This window comes from Dryas octopetala, chromosome 4 (assembly GCF_963921425.1).
Source record: "Dryas octopetala chromosome 4, drDryOcto1.1, whole genome shotgun sequence".
In the NCBI taxonomy this organism is placed as follows: domain Eukaryota; kingdom Viridiplantae; phylum Streptophyta; class Magnoliopsida; order Rosales; family Rosaceae; genus Dryas; species Dryas octopetala.
Window position 1 is genome coordinate 20,174,303 of NC_141369.1, and position 14,396 is coordinate 20,188,698.

The 14,396-nt window shown below is 37.3% G+C and overlaps 2 protein-coding genes across 2 annotated transcripts; both read left to right on the forward strand.

Annotated features, from left to right (window-relative positions):
* The first annotated feature begins 626 nt into the window (after positions 1 to 626).
* On the forward strand, positions 627 to 7,861 carry LOC147287887 (heat shock protein 70 (Hsp 70) family protein). The gene is made up of 15 exons (XM_086242426.1): positions 627 to 716; positions 1,124 to 1,924; positions 2,347 to 2,579; positions 3,252 to 3,411; positions 3,771 to 4,016; positions 4,117 to 4,253; positions 4,366 to 4,708; positions 4,822 to 4,983; positions 5,363 to 5,437; positions 5,525 to 5,625; positions 5,759 to 5,828; positions 6,188 to 6,244; positions 6,387 to 6,448; positions 7,040 to 7,112; positions 7,248 to 7,861. The coding sequence occupies exons 2-15, from the start codon at positions 1,163 to 1,165 to the stop codon at positions 7,449 to 7,451; spliced, it is 2,685 nt and encodes an 894-aa protein (XP_086098552.1). The 5' UTR covers positions 627 to 716; positions 1,124 to 1,162; the 3' UTR covers positions 7,452 to 7,861.
* A 204-nt stretch (positions 7,862 to 8,065) lies between these two features.
* LOC147287888 (uncharacterized) lies at positions 8,066 to 11,892 on the forward strand. The gene is made up of 2 exons (XM_086242709.1): positions 8,066 to 10,515; positions 11,757 to 11,892. The coding sequence occupies exon 1, from the start codon at positions 8,266 to 8,268 to the stop codon at positions 10,480 to 10,482; it is 2,217 nt and encodes a 738-aa protein (XP_086098835.1). The 5' UTR covers positions 8,066 to 8,265; the 3' UTR covers positions 10,483 to 10,515; positions 11,757 to 11,892.
* The last annotated feature ends 2,504 nt before the right edge of the window (positions 11,893 to 14,396 follow it).

The window sequence follows — 14,396 nt, forward strand, 5'->3', positions numbered from 1 at the left end:
ATTTGAGAATGATCTCTTCTCAAACTTTTACCTCATTATGTAGTCAGATTCTAAATCAATATCACATATTTAAACACAATTTTAAGTAATCAATGGTTTTAATATAATATAGATGGTGAAGCAGTGATTTTAATTGGTTTTCTTTTATTTTTATTTAGAAGGAGTCGATTTGTTTTATTACTTCCAACAAGAGAGAAAAATTATTAAACTAATAATTAGTAATTGATGATATTTGTGAAATGAGATTAGTCTAGTTAGCCGAAGACAATAACTTCCCTTGCACACCCGGATTCGAACCCTCACCCTTCCTTGTAATTAAAAAAAAAAAAGTAATTGATGATATTGATATAAATTTATAATAATTTCTTCCCTTTTAAGTGTATTTCCACGGCCTAGCAACACCGTTTGCCAACCCCAAATTCTCAAGTAGAAGTAGAAGGATCTATGACAACCGTTGGCACAACACCACCGAGCGTCTTATTGACCACCACGTGTACATTACGCCACGTGGTTTTCTCTCATTTGCCTATGATTGTCTTCGGTTTCCACGTAAGCTTTCCTTAAGTTCCTTTCCTCATATATATGTCCCTGACTCCCTGCAATTTTCCAGTTTCACTGAGAAAGTTCTTCCCTTCAGTTTCTTTCTACGGTTTCTCGTCAACCAAACAGAACACTGTTTCTGCAGTCTTCCGGAGAATGCGATCTGCACATTACTGGTCACACTCTTTCTCTATCTAATTATCTCCTTCCATTTCTATTTTTCTTTTATTAATTCGAGTATTTTCTTTTTTCCGATTCTCTATTATGCTCCTCTCGACGTAAAAAATCCAAGTGCTATGTTTGATTTCTGAGAAAACGAAAACATAGTGTAATACAAAGCAGGGCTGAAGCTTATTGTGTTTTTTATTTATTTATTTTACGTTGAAATGGATTTTGAATTGAAATCTGTACGCAGAGCAATGGGGTGAGCTTAGTAGACCCATTTTTTGCATTATTTTCATTCCAAAGCTGAAACTTTCGGATGGAACTTATTGTTTTGCATTTGTTTTCTCAGCTACAAGTTTTAAAAAATTCGGAATTCTAGTTATTTATCAAATTTTTTTTTTTTTTTTCTGTTGTTCAGACGAAGCTTGAAGTCCTAGGGTTACTGTTGCAGTCTAGGATGTCGTCGATCATGTTCAAGCTAGGGTTATTTTTATCGGTTGTTTGCCTTGTATTTTCACCTTCCCAATCCGCGGTTATGAGCATAGATCTAGGCTCCGAATGGCTGAAAGTTGCGGTTGTGAACCTAAAACGCGGGCAGAGCCCAATCACAGTTGCTATCAACGAGATGTCGAAGCGCAAATCCCCGGTGTTGGCAGCATTTCATTCTGGTGACCGCCTTCTCGGCGAGGAGGCTGCTGGATTGGTTGCTCGGTACCCGGACAAAGTCTATTCTCAGACAAGGGATTTGATTGGAAAACCCTTCAATTACAGCAAGAGTTATTTAGATTCGTTCTACTTGCCATTTGACATTGCAGAAGATTCTAGGGGCACTGCAAGTTTCAAAATTGATGATAAAGGGAGTACTTATTCAGTCGAGGAACTAATAGCAATGATTTTGGGTTATGCTGCAAATTTAGCAGAGTTCCATTCCAAAGTGCCTGTAAAGGATGCAGTAATTACAGTTCCTGCGTACTTTGGGCAAGCGGAGAGGAAGGGATTACTCCGGGCTGCACAGTTGGCTGGAATTAATGTTCTTTCTTTGATAAATGAGCATTCTGGTGCGGCATTGCAATATGGGATTGATAAGGATTTCTCAAATGAGTCAAGGCATGTAATATTCTACGATATGGGCTCCAGCAGTACCTATGCAGCTCTTGTTTATTTCTCAGCTTATAATGCCAAGGAGTTTGGCAAGACTGTGTCAGTCAACCAATTTCTGGTAAGCTTCAATCCAATTCGAATTATTTTTCGACACTTAATATTTTGAACCAATGCATGTGCTTTTTAATGCTTCCACAGTTTATATTTTACATATACATTGGTCTGACATCAACATGACAACATCTACCATGTGGAAAATAAAAATAAAAAAATGCAAACTTAACAATAAAAGTAATCCATCGATGTGAAGTTGTGCCCTCCATTTTTCTGTTAGCAACGGAAGCATAGTTTATTATGACCCTCATGACATATGCAATTATCTCGGCCAGTTTTAATTTGTACATATGGTTGACTTGTGTTCTTATAGAATTGTTTAATCAGTTGTGTCCTTGTTCTCAATACTGTTTCTTGTGCCATTCACTGTGTACCTAGATTTCTCAGCGCTGTAATCTTCCTACATAACTTGTCACATTTGTTCAGGTCAAGGATGTCAGATGGAACCCAGAACTTGGGGGTCAGAATTTGGAATTACGGTTGGTGGAGTATTTTGCAGATGAGTTCAATAAACAAGTGGGGAATGGGGTTGATGTTAGGAAGTTTCCAAAAGCAATGGCTAAATTGAAGAAGCAGGTCAAACGTACAAAAGAAATTCTAAGTGCAAACACAATGGCTCCAATATCTGTTGAATCTCTTTATGATGATAGGGATTTCAGGTTGGTGGATTTTAAAGTGCATTATATTCTATTTATTATTGTTGACAGGTTTCATTATCATTAGTCATCTTTAAAAATTGAATTGGTGAAAGTGGGGAGAACAGGGTAAAGAGAGTTCAAGTGGTAGTGGCCCTGTCTTCAACCATATGTTCTATGATATAGGGCATGTACATAGGTGCCTCTGGGATGCCACTGATGTTTTAAATAATTATTTTTCAATGTGTTTATGCTTCTGGTGGATATGGTTTTTATGTGTTTCTTGATTTTCCCTTCTAGATTAGTAGAAAATAGGCTATTTTAAATGTCTAAATTTACATATTTTCCACCTTGTATGCTGGCATTTTGTGTTATGTAGTTGTCCAAGGTAATATACTGAATATTATATGTAGTTGTCCAAGTTAAGTTGATACCTGTCTTTTGGATGCCTTGGTTGCCTGTGCCACTGTTAGAAGTTTTATTATTAACTATTATATTTTTTGTTGCTATGCTTCTGGTTTGTGTAAGTTTTTATATGTTTTTTTTATTTGCCCTTCTAGATTAGCTAAATATAGGCTATGTTAATTGTTAATTGCCTATACATATAGGGTACGCTGGCTTTTTGTGTTATGTAGTTGTCCAAGGTTAAATACTGGACATTATTGATATTCATATACGAGATTTATTCCCCTTTAGGAGCACCATATCTCGTGAAAAGTTTGAAGAGCTCTGCGAAGATCTGTGGGAGAAGTCACTTGTACCTGTTAAAGAAGTGCTTAAGCATTCTGGTTTAAAGTTGGATGAGATATATGCAGTGGAGTTGATAGGAGGTGCTACCAGAGTACCAAAATTGCAGGTTTGAACTATCTTCTTCCTTTTGCATCTATATGAGCCAGGAACTATTCTTGTATTGTATAAAGAATCATGCTGTATTCTATGATAGATGAGTCAGAGACAGAGAGTAGTCTAGGATTCAGTTGGTCTTAGCTTCAGTCTATTGTTCCATCCCCAAGTAAAACCTAGAGCCAAATCAACTTTAATTTGTTGAAATATTCTAGATTTTGTTACCTGGGCTAACCAGTAATTACAAATGATTGTTTCTAGCTTCTGTTAATCACCCTGATATTAATTTTGGTTGTATTGCATCAAATTATCATATTTGCTCTTTTATAAGGAATGATCATGAGAATAAATTCTATTTTCCTTTCATAACAGGCTAAGCTCCAGGAATTTCTTGGAAGGAAAGAGTTGGATAGACATCTGGATGCTGATGAAGCTATAGTTCTTGGTGCAGCATTACATGCTGCTAATTTAAGTGATGGAATCAAACTGAACCGTAAGTTAGGAATGATCGATGGTTCTTCCTACGGGTTTGTGGTTGAGTTAGACGGCCCTGATCTTCTGAAAGATGATAGCACTAGGCAGTTACTTGTACCACGGATGAAGAAACTCCCCGGAAAGGTAAGTAACATGGAAGGAAATATCAGAAGTTAGTGAAGGTTTTAATAGCATTAGTATTTCTTCCTAAGTTCACTTATGTTTCTGTTTATTTATAAAATAGATGTTCAGATCCTTTACCCATAGCAAAGATTTTGAAGTTTCGCTAGCATATGAAAGTGAAGATCTTTTGCCCCCTGGTGCCATCTCCCCTATATTTGCTCAGTATGCTGTGTCCAGTTTGACAGAGACAAGTGAGAAGTAAGGATTTGCATTTTTAGATATTTTGTGGATATGATTTATGCTTTTAAGCGGTGCCAACCATCAGATAAAATACTGACATAATTTTATGTTTGTCTTCTGTCTTATTTAGGTATGCATCCCGGAATTTGTCTTCCCCCATTAAAGCAAATCTGCATTTCTCTTTGAGTAGAAGTGGCATTTTGTCATTGGATCGTGCAGATGCTGTTATTGAAGTATCCGAATGGGTAGAAGTTCCTAAGAAGAATTTAACAGTGGAGAATTCAACCAATGTTGCCCCCAACATATCAATTGAAACTGGTGCTCAGAACTCTTCAGAAGAAAGCAATGACAACTTGCATACTGGTGATGGTGGAGATAGTAACACATCCAACTCTACTGTAGAAGGACAAGGTACCACAGATGTTGGTGTTGAAAAGAAGCTGAAAAAGCGGACCTTTAGGATTCCACTGAAGGTACAAATAAGCTAATTGGCTTAAAATGCTTTTCATTTTTCTAACAGGCCGTTAGAAACTTGTATTTTGATTAAAATTTGTTATGTTACTGACTTCTCTTTTATTTATTGTAGATTGTTGAGAAGACAGTTGGACCTGCGATGTCTCCTTCAAAGGAATCTCTTGCTGAAGCAAAACGTAAATTAGAAGAATTGGACAGGAAGGATGCAGAGAGAAGGAGAACTTCAGAGTTAAAAAATAACTTGGAAGGATACATATACGCTACTAAAGAAAAGGTAGGAAGTTTTGGGTGCAGTCCACTTTTGTTCTTCTCAGCCAAATAGAAATAGTTCTTCGAAGAATAGTATGTTACATATCTGAATCTTTATAGTGTTTATCTATATATTTATACATCTTTATCTGTAGCATATCTGTTTTTTTTTTTTTTTTTTTTTTTAACTTACATCATTCATTTGAGGATATTGCATTGGTGTTTTCTATTGAATCTGAAGTTGTATTATTCCTTTTTCTTATCAAACAATGTTATATTTCATTGTTTCTCTTTTGGTTTAATAGGTTAAAGTGTTCTATTCTATTGCTAGGATGTCCCTATATGATTATATTTTAGATTATGACAACTTTTTCTTGTTTCAATCTTTTAATGGAAACTTCCAGCTTGAAACATCTGAGGAATTTGAAAAAATTTCAACTAGTGAGGAACGCCAATCCTTTATTGGAAAACTCGATGAGGTTAGCATTTCTTTTAGGCAACATGAAAGTAATCTTGTTCATATATCTTTGACTTCAGTTTTTCATTAAGGATGTTAATTTTCTCAGGTGCAAGAATGGCTTTACACCGATGGTGAAGATGCTACTGCTTCAGAGTTTCAGGAACGCCTTGATATGCTAAAAACTACTGGTGACCCAATGTTCTTTCGGTATATACCAATTTAATTTGTTTATTTTAACTAAACTGAGTGTTGTCTAATTCTCAAATGTATGCATTTGCAAAGGTTAAAGCCTGTGCCAAGTTAATGCAATGTATCTGACCTGATGAATTCTTCGATGTAGGTTGAAAGAGCTTACTGCACGGCCAGAAGCAGTGGAACATGCACGAAAGTACCTTGTTGAGGTGCAACAGGTAATTCTGACTCTGTTATTATGCATGTATGCATATGCATCAGGGAACAGCAAAAGACTATGATGATAAGAATCAGAAAGTATATAACATAGTTGGTAGGAATTGCATTTGGTCATATCATTACTTAACAAATTAATAGAACCACTAATACAGTGGATGGAATATGTTTTGAATTCTTTATTGGTTTGCAAGGGCTGAGAAGAAAATGTAATGCTTTTTAGTGTGCATACAAGTATTTCTTTCCCTATCTAAATTTTTTTGAAAAAGAACCCAAAAAGCAAAGATGCAAGTACCATCATGTTGATCACCATTTAATATTCAAACCATTGATCTATTCTCTTCTGTCTGAATATTTTCAGATTGTACGTGGCTGGGAGTCGAACAAATCCTGGCTTCCGAAAGATAGAACAAATGAGGTGCTTGAATCATTTTTAACCTAACTCTGAACTCAAACTGTTCATGATTTTGTAAACAGTAGTTGTTGAAATTATCTTATGGTGGTACCAGCTGATGCCCTCTGACGCTCAAGTGTGAGAAATTCATGTGTGTGTTTTCCAGGTTTTGAGTGATGCTGACAAGTTGAAGACTTGGTTGGACGAGAAGGAGGCTGAGCAGAAAAAGTGAGTTATTGCCCTCACTGTATTTATTTCTTTTAACTTTATCGAGGTTACTTGTTTTTGTCAACTATGCATGCACAGAAAGTTATACATGTAGATAATGATGCTTATTTGTTTTGCAAGTATGGTTTTGGTTCAAGTCCTATATAATATCCTATTTTCTTTGGAACAACAGTGTAGTAAAGGGAGCCATACTTCTGGGGGGTAAAATAAAAGTTTCCTTTTCAAAAAAACTGGGGAATTAGCCATGGTCTCCTTTTAGGACACCGGTGGACTTTGGTGTCTTACTTTGTTCTGATGCACAATTATGCTGAATTTCGGCTGCTGCTATGACAGAGGATGCTTTAACAAAGTGCACATACTTGGTTTGAGAAGCAATTGCTTTAGATTATTTTTGAGATCTTTCCATTAAGAAACCTCAAGTCAGCAGTAGCTTAAGTGCATAATTTCACCCAGTTCTTGATTTGCTACTCATTATATTTGGCCACCCACTCATTTTGAGCCTGTTCTCATTAATTAATTAACTACAAGTATGCCCACAAGTTTATGACTGTGCTCCCCATTTGCTTGACCCATTTTTTTTCGTTCTTGAAGGACTCCTGGGTTTATCAAACCAGCTTTCACATCTGAAGAAGTACATCTGAAGGTGTTTGATCTGCAAGACAAGGTATTGTTGCAATTCTGTTTCTGGATTAAGAAAATAATTGAAATGTAATTACAAGCTTTTTATTTATTTATTAATTTTATTTATATTCTATGATTGTAATGCTCTTGGTCTGTATATGATTGTTTTTCTATCTAGGTCGCCAGCATTAGCAGAATTCCCAAGCCAAAGCCTAAAATTGAGAAACCCACAAGCAATGAAACAGAGAGCAGCGGGGAAAAAGCTAAAGATTCCAACACAACTTCTGAAAATTCCTCACAAGGTGACCAGACAGCCAAGGACTCAGATGACCCGGCAAACGAAAAAGCTGATCCGGAACCTAAGGCTCATGATGAGCTATGATCCAATTTAACTGACATGTCAATTAGCATTACATATCTGCCTTCCCAATTCATCATTGTGGGTTGGCCTCGGTGTAAAAGAAGGGAGAAATGTGCCTGCAATTTTTGTACTTTAGAAAGAGTTGAGTTGAGTTGAGCCCATCGTGCTTTACCGCCTGTGTTGGGCAGTCTGAAGAATAGTTGCTTAAGGACTTCTCTCTTGTTACTCATACTGCTATCATCGTTTACCCAAATTACCAAGGGGCATATTTATGGGTTTTACCACATTGCCTTGTTAAAAAGTTTTGATCACTATTTGTTCACCAGACGATTTGATAGGGATTTTTTCTGTTGAGGACACTCTCTGTATCATCTTATTTAAGAAAATATATAGCTAGTACTTTTTCTTGAATTAAGTTTAAATTTTTTCAATGGCCAAAATTATTAGCTTCCGCTTTAGGTAAAAGTCTCTGGCTGTTGCCAATAAAACTGGATTCTATTCGCTCACATTACAAAATGATGTATGATCTTGTAAATGAAGTTGGTTTTTGCTCAGTTAAGAGCTCGACAAGAGGTACTCCTATCGAAATATCGAAATGTGTCACCTTTGCTCATATTTATTATCTAAGAGTATATTCGTATACTATATGTCTCAATGATATATGGGCATGGAAGCTCAGTGTAGGTAAGAATAAGATAAACTAGCATAGGAGCTCCTGCAAACAATCCCAAAGTCCACTTTCCTGTGGTTAACATCTGATAATATCATATGCATTGCTGTTATGTAGTAAATAGGGTACGGATTGTATGTCCTATACTCATCAGTGGCAAGACCAATGAGGCTCAGATCAATAGCTGAAAAGGGGAGCCAAGTCTTTAACCAAAATCTGAAGATTACCAGGTTGGGGAAGTCTGGACGGATTGACGAAGCAATTAAAATATTCTCACAAATGACCCAGAGGAACACTGTAACATACAATTCTATGATCTCTGCCTACGCTAAGAATGGTAGAGTTGGTAATGCGCGCCACCTGTTTGATAAGATGCCTCATAGAAACTTGGTTTCTTGGAATACTATGATTGCGGGGTACCTGCACAATGATAAGGTTGAGGAAGCTTATGGGCTCTTTGTTGACATGCCAGAAAGAGACCTTTTCTCATGGACTTTAATGATAACTTGTTATACTCGTAATGGGGAGCTTGAGAAAGCCAGAGAACTATTTGATTTGCTTCATGATAAGAGAGACCCAGTTTGTTGGAATGCCATGATTGCTGGGTATGCGAAGAAGGGTCAGTTTGATGATGCTAAGATACTATTTGATGAAATGCCAGCCAAAAATTTAGTTTCTTGGAATTCAATGCTAGCAGGGTATACCAAGAATGGGGAAATGCGTCTGGGATTGAAGTTTTTTGAGGAGATGCAAGAGAGGAATGTGGTTTCGTGGAATTTGATGCTGGATGGATTTGTTGAAGTTGGTGATTTGGATGCTGCTTGGCAGTTCTTTAAGAAGATTCCAGAACCAAATGTTGTTTCATGGGTCACAATGTTATGTGGGTTTGCGCAAAACGAGATGATTGGAAAGGCAGAGGAACTCTTTGAGCAGATGCCAAGTAGAAATGTGGTTTCTTGGAATGCAATGATTTCAGCCTATGTTCAAGACCACCAAATTGACAAGGCTATTAAAATATTCTGGGAAATGCCAGAGATGGATTCTGTGTCATGGACCACAATGATCAATGGATATGTTCGTGTTGGTAAGCTTGACGAAGCAAGGCAATTGCTCAATCGAATGCCATACAAGAACATTGCAGCACAAACAACGATGATATCTGGATATGTGCAAAATGGAAAGATGGATGAAGCAAGTCAGATCTTCAATCAGATTGCCATCCGTGATGTTGTTTGTTGGAACACAATGATTGCAGGCTATGCTCAGTGTGGAAGAATGGTTGAAGCTCTATCTCTTTTCAGAAAAATGATTGACAAGGATATTGTTTCTTGGAATACTATGATTACTGGTTATGCTCAAGTAGGACAGATGGATAAAGCAATTGAAATCTTTGAGGAGATGGGTGGGCGGAACATAGTTTCTTGGAATTCTCTGATTACTGGTTTCGTGCAAAATGGGTTTTATCTGGATGCACTAAAGAGTATTGTGATGATGGGAAAGGAAGGAAAGAGGCCTGATCAGTCAACTTTTGCATGTGGTCTAAGTACATGTGCCAATCTTGCAGCTTTGCAAGTTGGAAAGCAACTTCACCATTTGGTTGTGAAGAGTGGCTATATAAATGATTTGTTTGTCAGCAATGCCCTGATCACCATGTATGCTAAATGTGGTAGGATTGCGAATGCTAATCTTGTGTTTGAAGATATCAGTCATGGTGATCTTGTTTCTTGGAATTCTTTGATATCTGGATATGCCCTGAATGGATATGGTAAAGAGGCAGTAGAGCTCTTTAGACAGATGCTAATAGAAGGGGTGAATCCAGATCAGGTGACCTTTGTTGGGGTATTGTCTGCATGCAGTCACAGTGGGCTGGTTGATTTGGGTTTAGAAATTTTTAGGAGCATGACTGAAGTTTATCTTATTGAACCTCTTGCTGAGCACTATGCCTGCATGGTTGACTTGCTTGGCCGTGCAGGGAGGCTAGAGGAAGCCTTTGAAATGGTTAAAAATATGAAGATAAAGGCAACTGCCAGAATATGGGGTGCATTGCTTGGAGCTTCCAGGATACACCGGAATCTACAGTTTGGCAAGTATGCTGCTGAGAAGCTTTTAGAACTTGAACCTCTAGCTTCAAATTATGTGCTCTTGTCGAACATGCATGCTGAAGCAGGCAGATGGGATGAGGTTGAAAGAGTCAGGGTGTTGATGAAAGAAAGTAGCATGGAGAAGCAACCCGGCTGCAGTTGGATTGAAGTCAGAAATCAGGTACATGCTTTTCTCTTTGATGATCCTGAACAGCCTAGAACAGCAGAGATTTGCAGAGTATTGAAGAGTCTAACCACAGAGATGAGAACTACAAGTTACTTCTTGACATCCTATGATTGACGAATCCTCTATCAACTACTGGTACAGTAAATGGTACTGCTTTCCACTCTTGTTAAATCATTAGCATTTTGTCATTTGTAGATTAGTTAATATACCAGTGTTTGTTTATGAGTTCTTTTGCAAGTGCATGTACAAATGACTTATGTATAGACCCGGCAAAATTTATCACGACCCGGAACGACCCGCAAATTTGCGGGTTTGGGTTTGAGCTAATTGGGTCGTGTTCAAATCGTGTAGACCCGTTAACAACCCGTTTAGATAACGGGTCGTGTTCGTGTCAACCCGCGAAACCCGTTAAGACCCGTTAAGAATAAGGGCATTTAAGTAATTTGCTACACTTAACAAAATGTCAAAATATCCTAACCCAGTAACCCTAATCTCTAATTCATTCAGTTTTCTATTTCACAAAACACTCAGCCGCCTCTCACCTTATCTCTCTGAGTCTCTCACTCTCTGGCTCTCTGCAAAATGCCCAAATGCGATCTGTTGTCTCCATGTCTTAGCCTTTAGCCAGTTAGCCTCCAATCCTCCATGTCTCCATGATCCATCATTCCATCAGCCTCTTTGCCTCTTAGATTGTCTCCCTCAGCCTTAGCCTCCAATCTCCATGGACCCTTAGCCTTCATCGACCCAGCTGCCACTCTGCCAGCATCTCTCCCTTTCTCTTCTTATTCCTCTGCAATCGACCTCACACAGAGCTGCACAGACTCTGCCTCCATCGACCCAGCATCGTCGTCTCAGCCAGTCAGCCTCCATTGACATCGATCCAGCTGCCCTCTCTGGCTCTCTCTCTTTCTCTTGTCCCTCCCTCTGCGATCTCTCACTCTGCAAGTCTACAATCGACCCTTAGTCTCTGCGAGCTGCACACAAGAATCTTTCTCCCTCCTCTGCGATCTCTCCCTCTCGAGTCTCTTGCTGTCTTGTTCTCTGCCGCGAACTGGGATCGTTCGCCAGCTAGGTCAGATTGGAGCAACTTTTTTTTGAGAACATATTACCCATATTCGGGGACAAGGGGCGGAACGAGTCGCGATCTACTTACTGCAGCCCAGGAATAAAAACGTCGTCGTCTCGACCCTCAGCCCGACTCAAAGCCTCAAAGCCTCAAAGGTACTCTGAATTCCGAAACCCCTTTTTGTGGCTAATATAAATCTATATTGAAACAGGAACTTGGCTAACTTGCTAAATGCTTTGTTTTCCTCTTTTGTTATTCTGAAATCTGAATCATAGGATGCTTTATTTTTATATATAACTAGCTTATTAAATGTTCAATGCAGATGAATCCTAGTCCTTCAAGTAATATTGTTGAGGAGTCTGGTGAAGTTTCAGTGAGAAACAATGTGGGTCAAAGTGCTGAACATGTAGAAGATACAGCAGATAAAAGCCCTACAAAGAAAAGGGCAAGAGGCATGGCAGTAGGTAAGCGTAAATTAAGATCTCCTGCTTGGACTTTGTTTGAACCATTGCCTATGGAACCAGATAAAAAGAAGCGTGCTAAATGTAAACAATGTGGTGTGATATATATATGTGATAGTCAATGTGGGACGGGTAATATGTTGAGTCACATGAAAAATTGTCCTAAGAAAACACATGGTGATTTGCAGCAATTAATGTTATCACAGTCTGGATTGCGTTCCCCAAAATTTGATCATGAGAAATTTAGAGATTTATTGATAGAAGCAATTATCAAACATGATTTACCTTTTAGCTTTGTTGAATATGAGGGCATTAGAGCTTTATTTGCATATATATCTCCTGATATCAAGCTGCCTTGTAGAAATACTGTTAAGGCATGTGTTTTAAGGATGTTCAAAAGGGAAAAACTTAAACTTGGTAATTTGTTAAGTATGGTTCCAGGAAGGATTTGCTTAACATCTGATTTATGGACCTCTTTGACCACTGATGGATACCTAACTCTTACAGCCCATTTTGTTGATCAAGAATGAAGATTGCATAAAAGGATTTTAAACTTTTGTCATATGCCCCCTCCACATACTGGTGTTGCTTTGTGTGAAAAAATTAATTCATTATTGACTGATTGGGGGATTGAGAAGAAATTATTTTCTATTACTTTGGATAATGCTTCTGCAAATGATTGTTTTGTTGATCATTTGAAAAATCAATTGAACTTTAGAGGTCTACTATTAATGAATGGTAAATTCTTTCATGTTCGCTGCTGTGCTCACATTTTAAACTTGATAGTTCAAGAGGGACTTAAAGAAATTGATCCCTCTGTTTTAAAGATTCGTGAATGTATCAAATACATAAGGGGTTCAGCTGGGAGGAAACAAAAGTTCTTTGAATGTGTTGCACAAGTAGGGATAGCAGGTAATAGGAGAGGCTTAAGACAAGATGTGCCTACTAGGTGGAACTCAACCTATACCATGCTTGACAGTGCACTTTTTTATCAGCGTGCTTTTATCAATCTAAGATTAAGTGATTCAAGTTTCATTTTTTGCCCTTCTACAGAAGAGTGGGATAAAATAGGAAAGATTTCAAAATTTTTGGGGTATTTTTATGAAGTTACTTGCTTATTTTCTGGAACAAAGTACCCCACATCAAATTTGTTCTTTCCTAAAGTGTTCATAATCCAACACAGTATCAAAACAGCCATGGAAGATAGGAATGATTTCATGAGAAGGCTGGGAACTTCTATGAACTTAAAGTTTGAAAAGTATTGGTCAGATTACAGTTTAATTCTTGCAATTGCAATTATTTTGGATCCTCGTTATAAATTGCAGTTTGTAGAATGGGCTTATACCAAGCTTTATGGTCAAGATTCTTATGAATTCAAACGTGTTAGTGACACCTTGTCTTCTCTTTTTGATTTGTACATGGAAAATTTGTCACATCTTGTTAATTCAAATCGTCCAAGGAATGAGACAGCTAGTCACACGGAAGATGGAGACACCATCTTTGAGGTAATTGCTGGTTTTTTTTATATAATTCATAATTGCTTGTTTGATAATTGTTTATCTTTTTTTATAAGTGCTTGTTTGATAATTTCATGTTTTTTATAATCCTTTGTAGGATTTTGATAATAGTTATAACAGTGGTGTAGCTTCAAGTACAAAAACTGAATTGGATAAGTATTTTGATGAAGAAAGGCTAGACAGAAAGCAAGAGTTAGATGTTCTTTCTTGGTGGCAAATGGAGCAATTTCGTTATCCTATTCTTTCTAATTTAGCTCGTGATGTGCTAACAATTCCTATTTCCACTGTTGCATCCGAATCAGCCTTTAGTATTGGTGGTAGAGTACTAGATCAATATCGCAGTTCATTATTGCCTGAAACTGTTCAAGCTTTGTTATGTACTCGAGATTGGATTTTTGGCAAGGGAGGTAAATTTTACATGCCATTATACTGTTATGTTCTTTTATTCTCATAAAGTTATATTTGTAATTAGTGTTTTTTTTTTTTATGCTTAGTGTTTGATAAAGAACATGCTGACTTGGAAGTACTTAGTGAAGATGTTTTCAATTTGACCATTGAGGATAGAGGAAGCAGATCTGAACAGTGTTCTAATACCATTTCTGTTGATGATTGATGAAAGGTGCTGTATTTTTATTGTTGTAGCTGTAATTTATATGTATTTCTGTTTGCATTTGATTGCACAATATTAATGGAACTGACAATGTTGATATGGAAAAATATAGAAACATACATTATCATTAGTTTTTAGAAGAGCCACTATAAAGATTCTTGATTTTGATTATGTGGATATGGTACTCCTGATACTGTCACTATGAAGCAATTGGTATATAGTGGCTTGGAACCATCTTCCACCATTGTTTTGGTAAACCACCATTTTGGCACAGTATGTATATAACTGAAGATTCTTAGTTCTTATTACATATATTCTTAGTTCTTATTATAGGGCACTGTTCTTGTAAGTAAAACTATTAAAAGTTTGGTCTT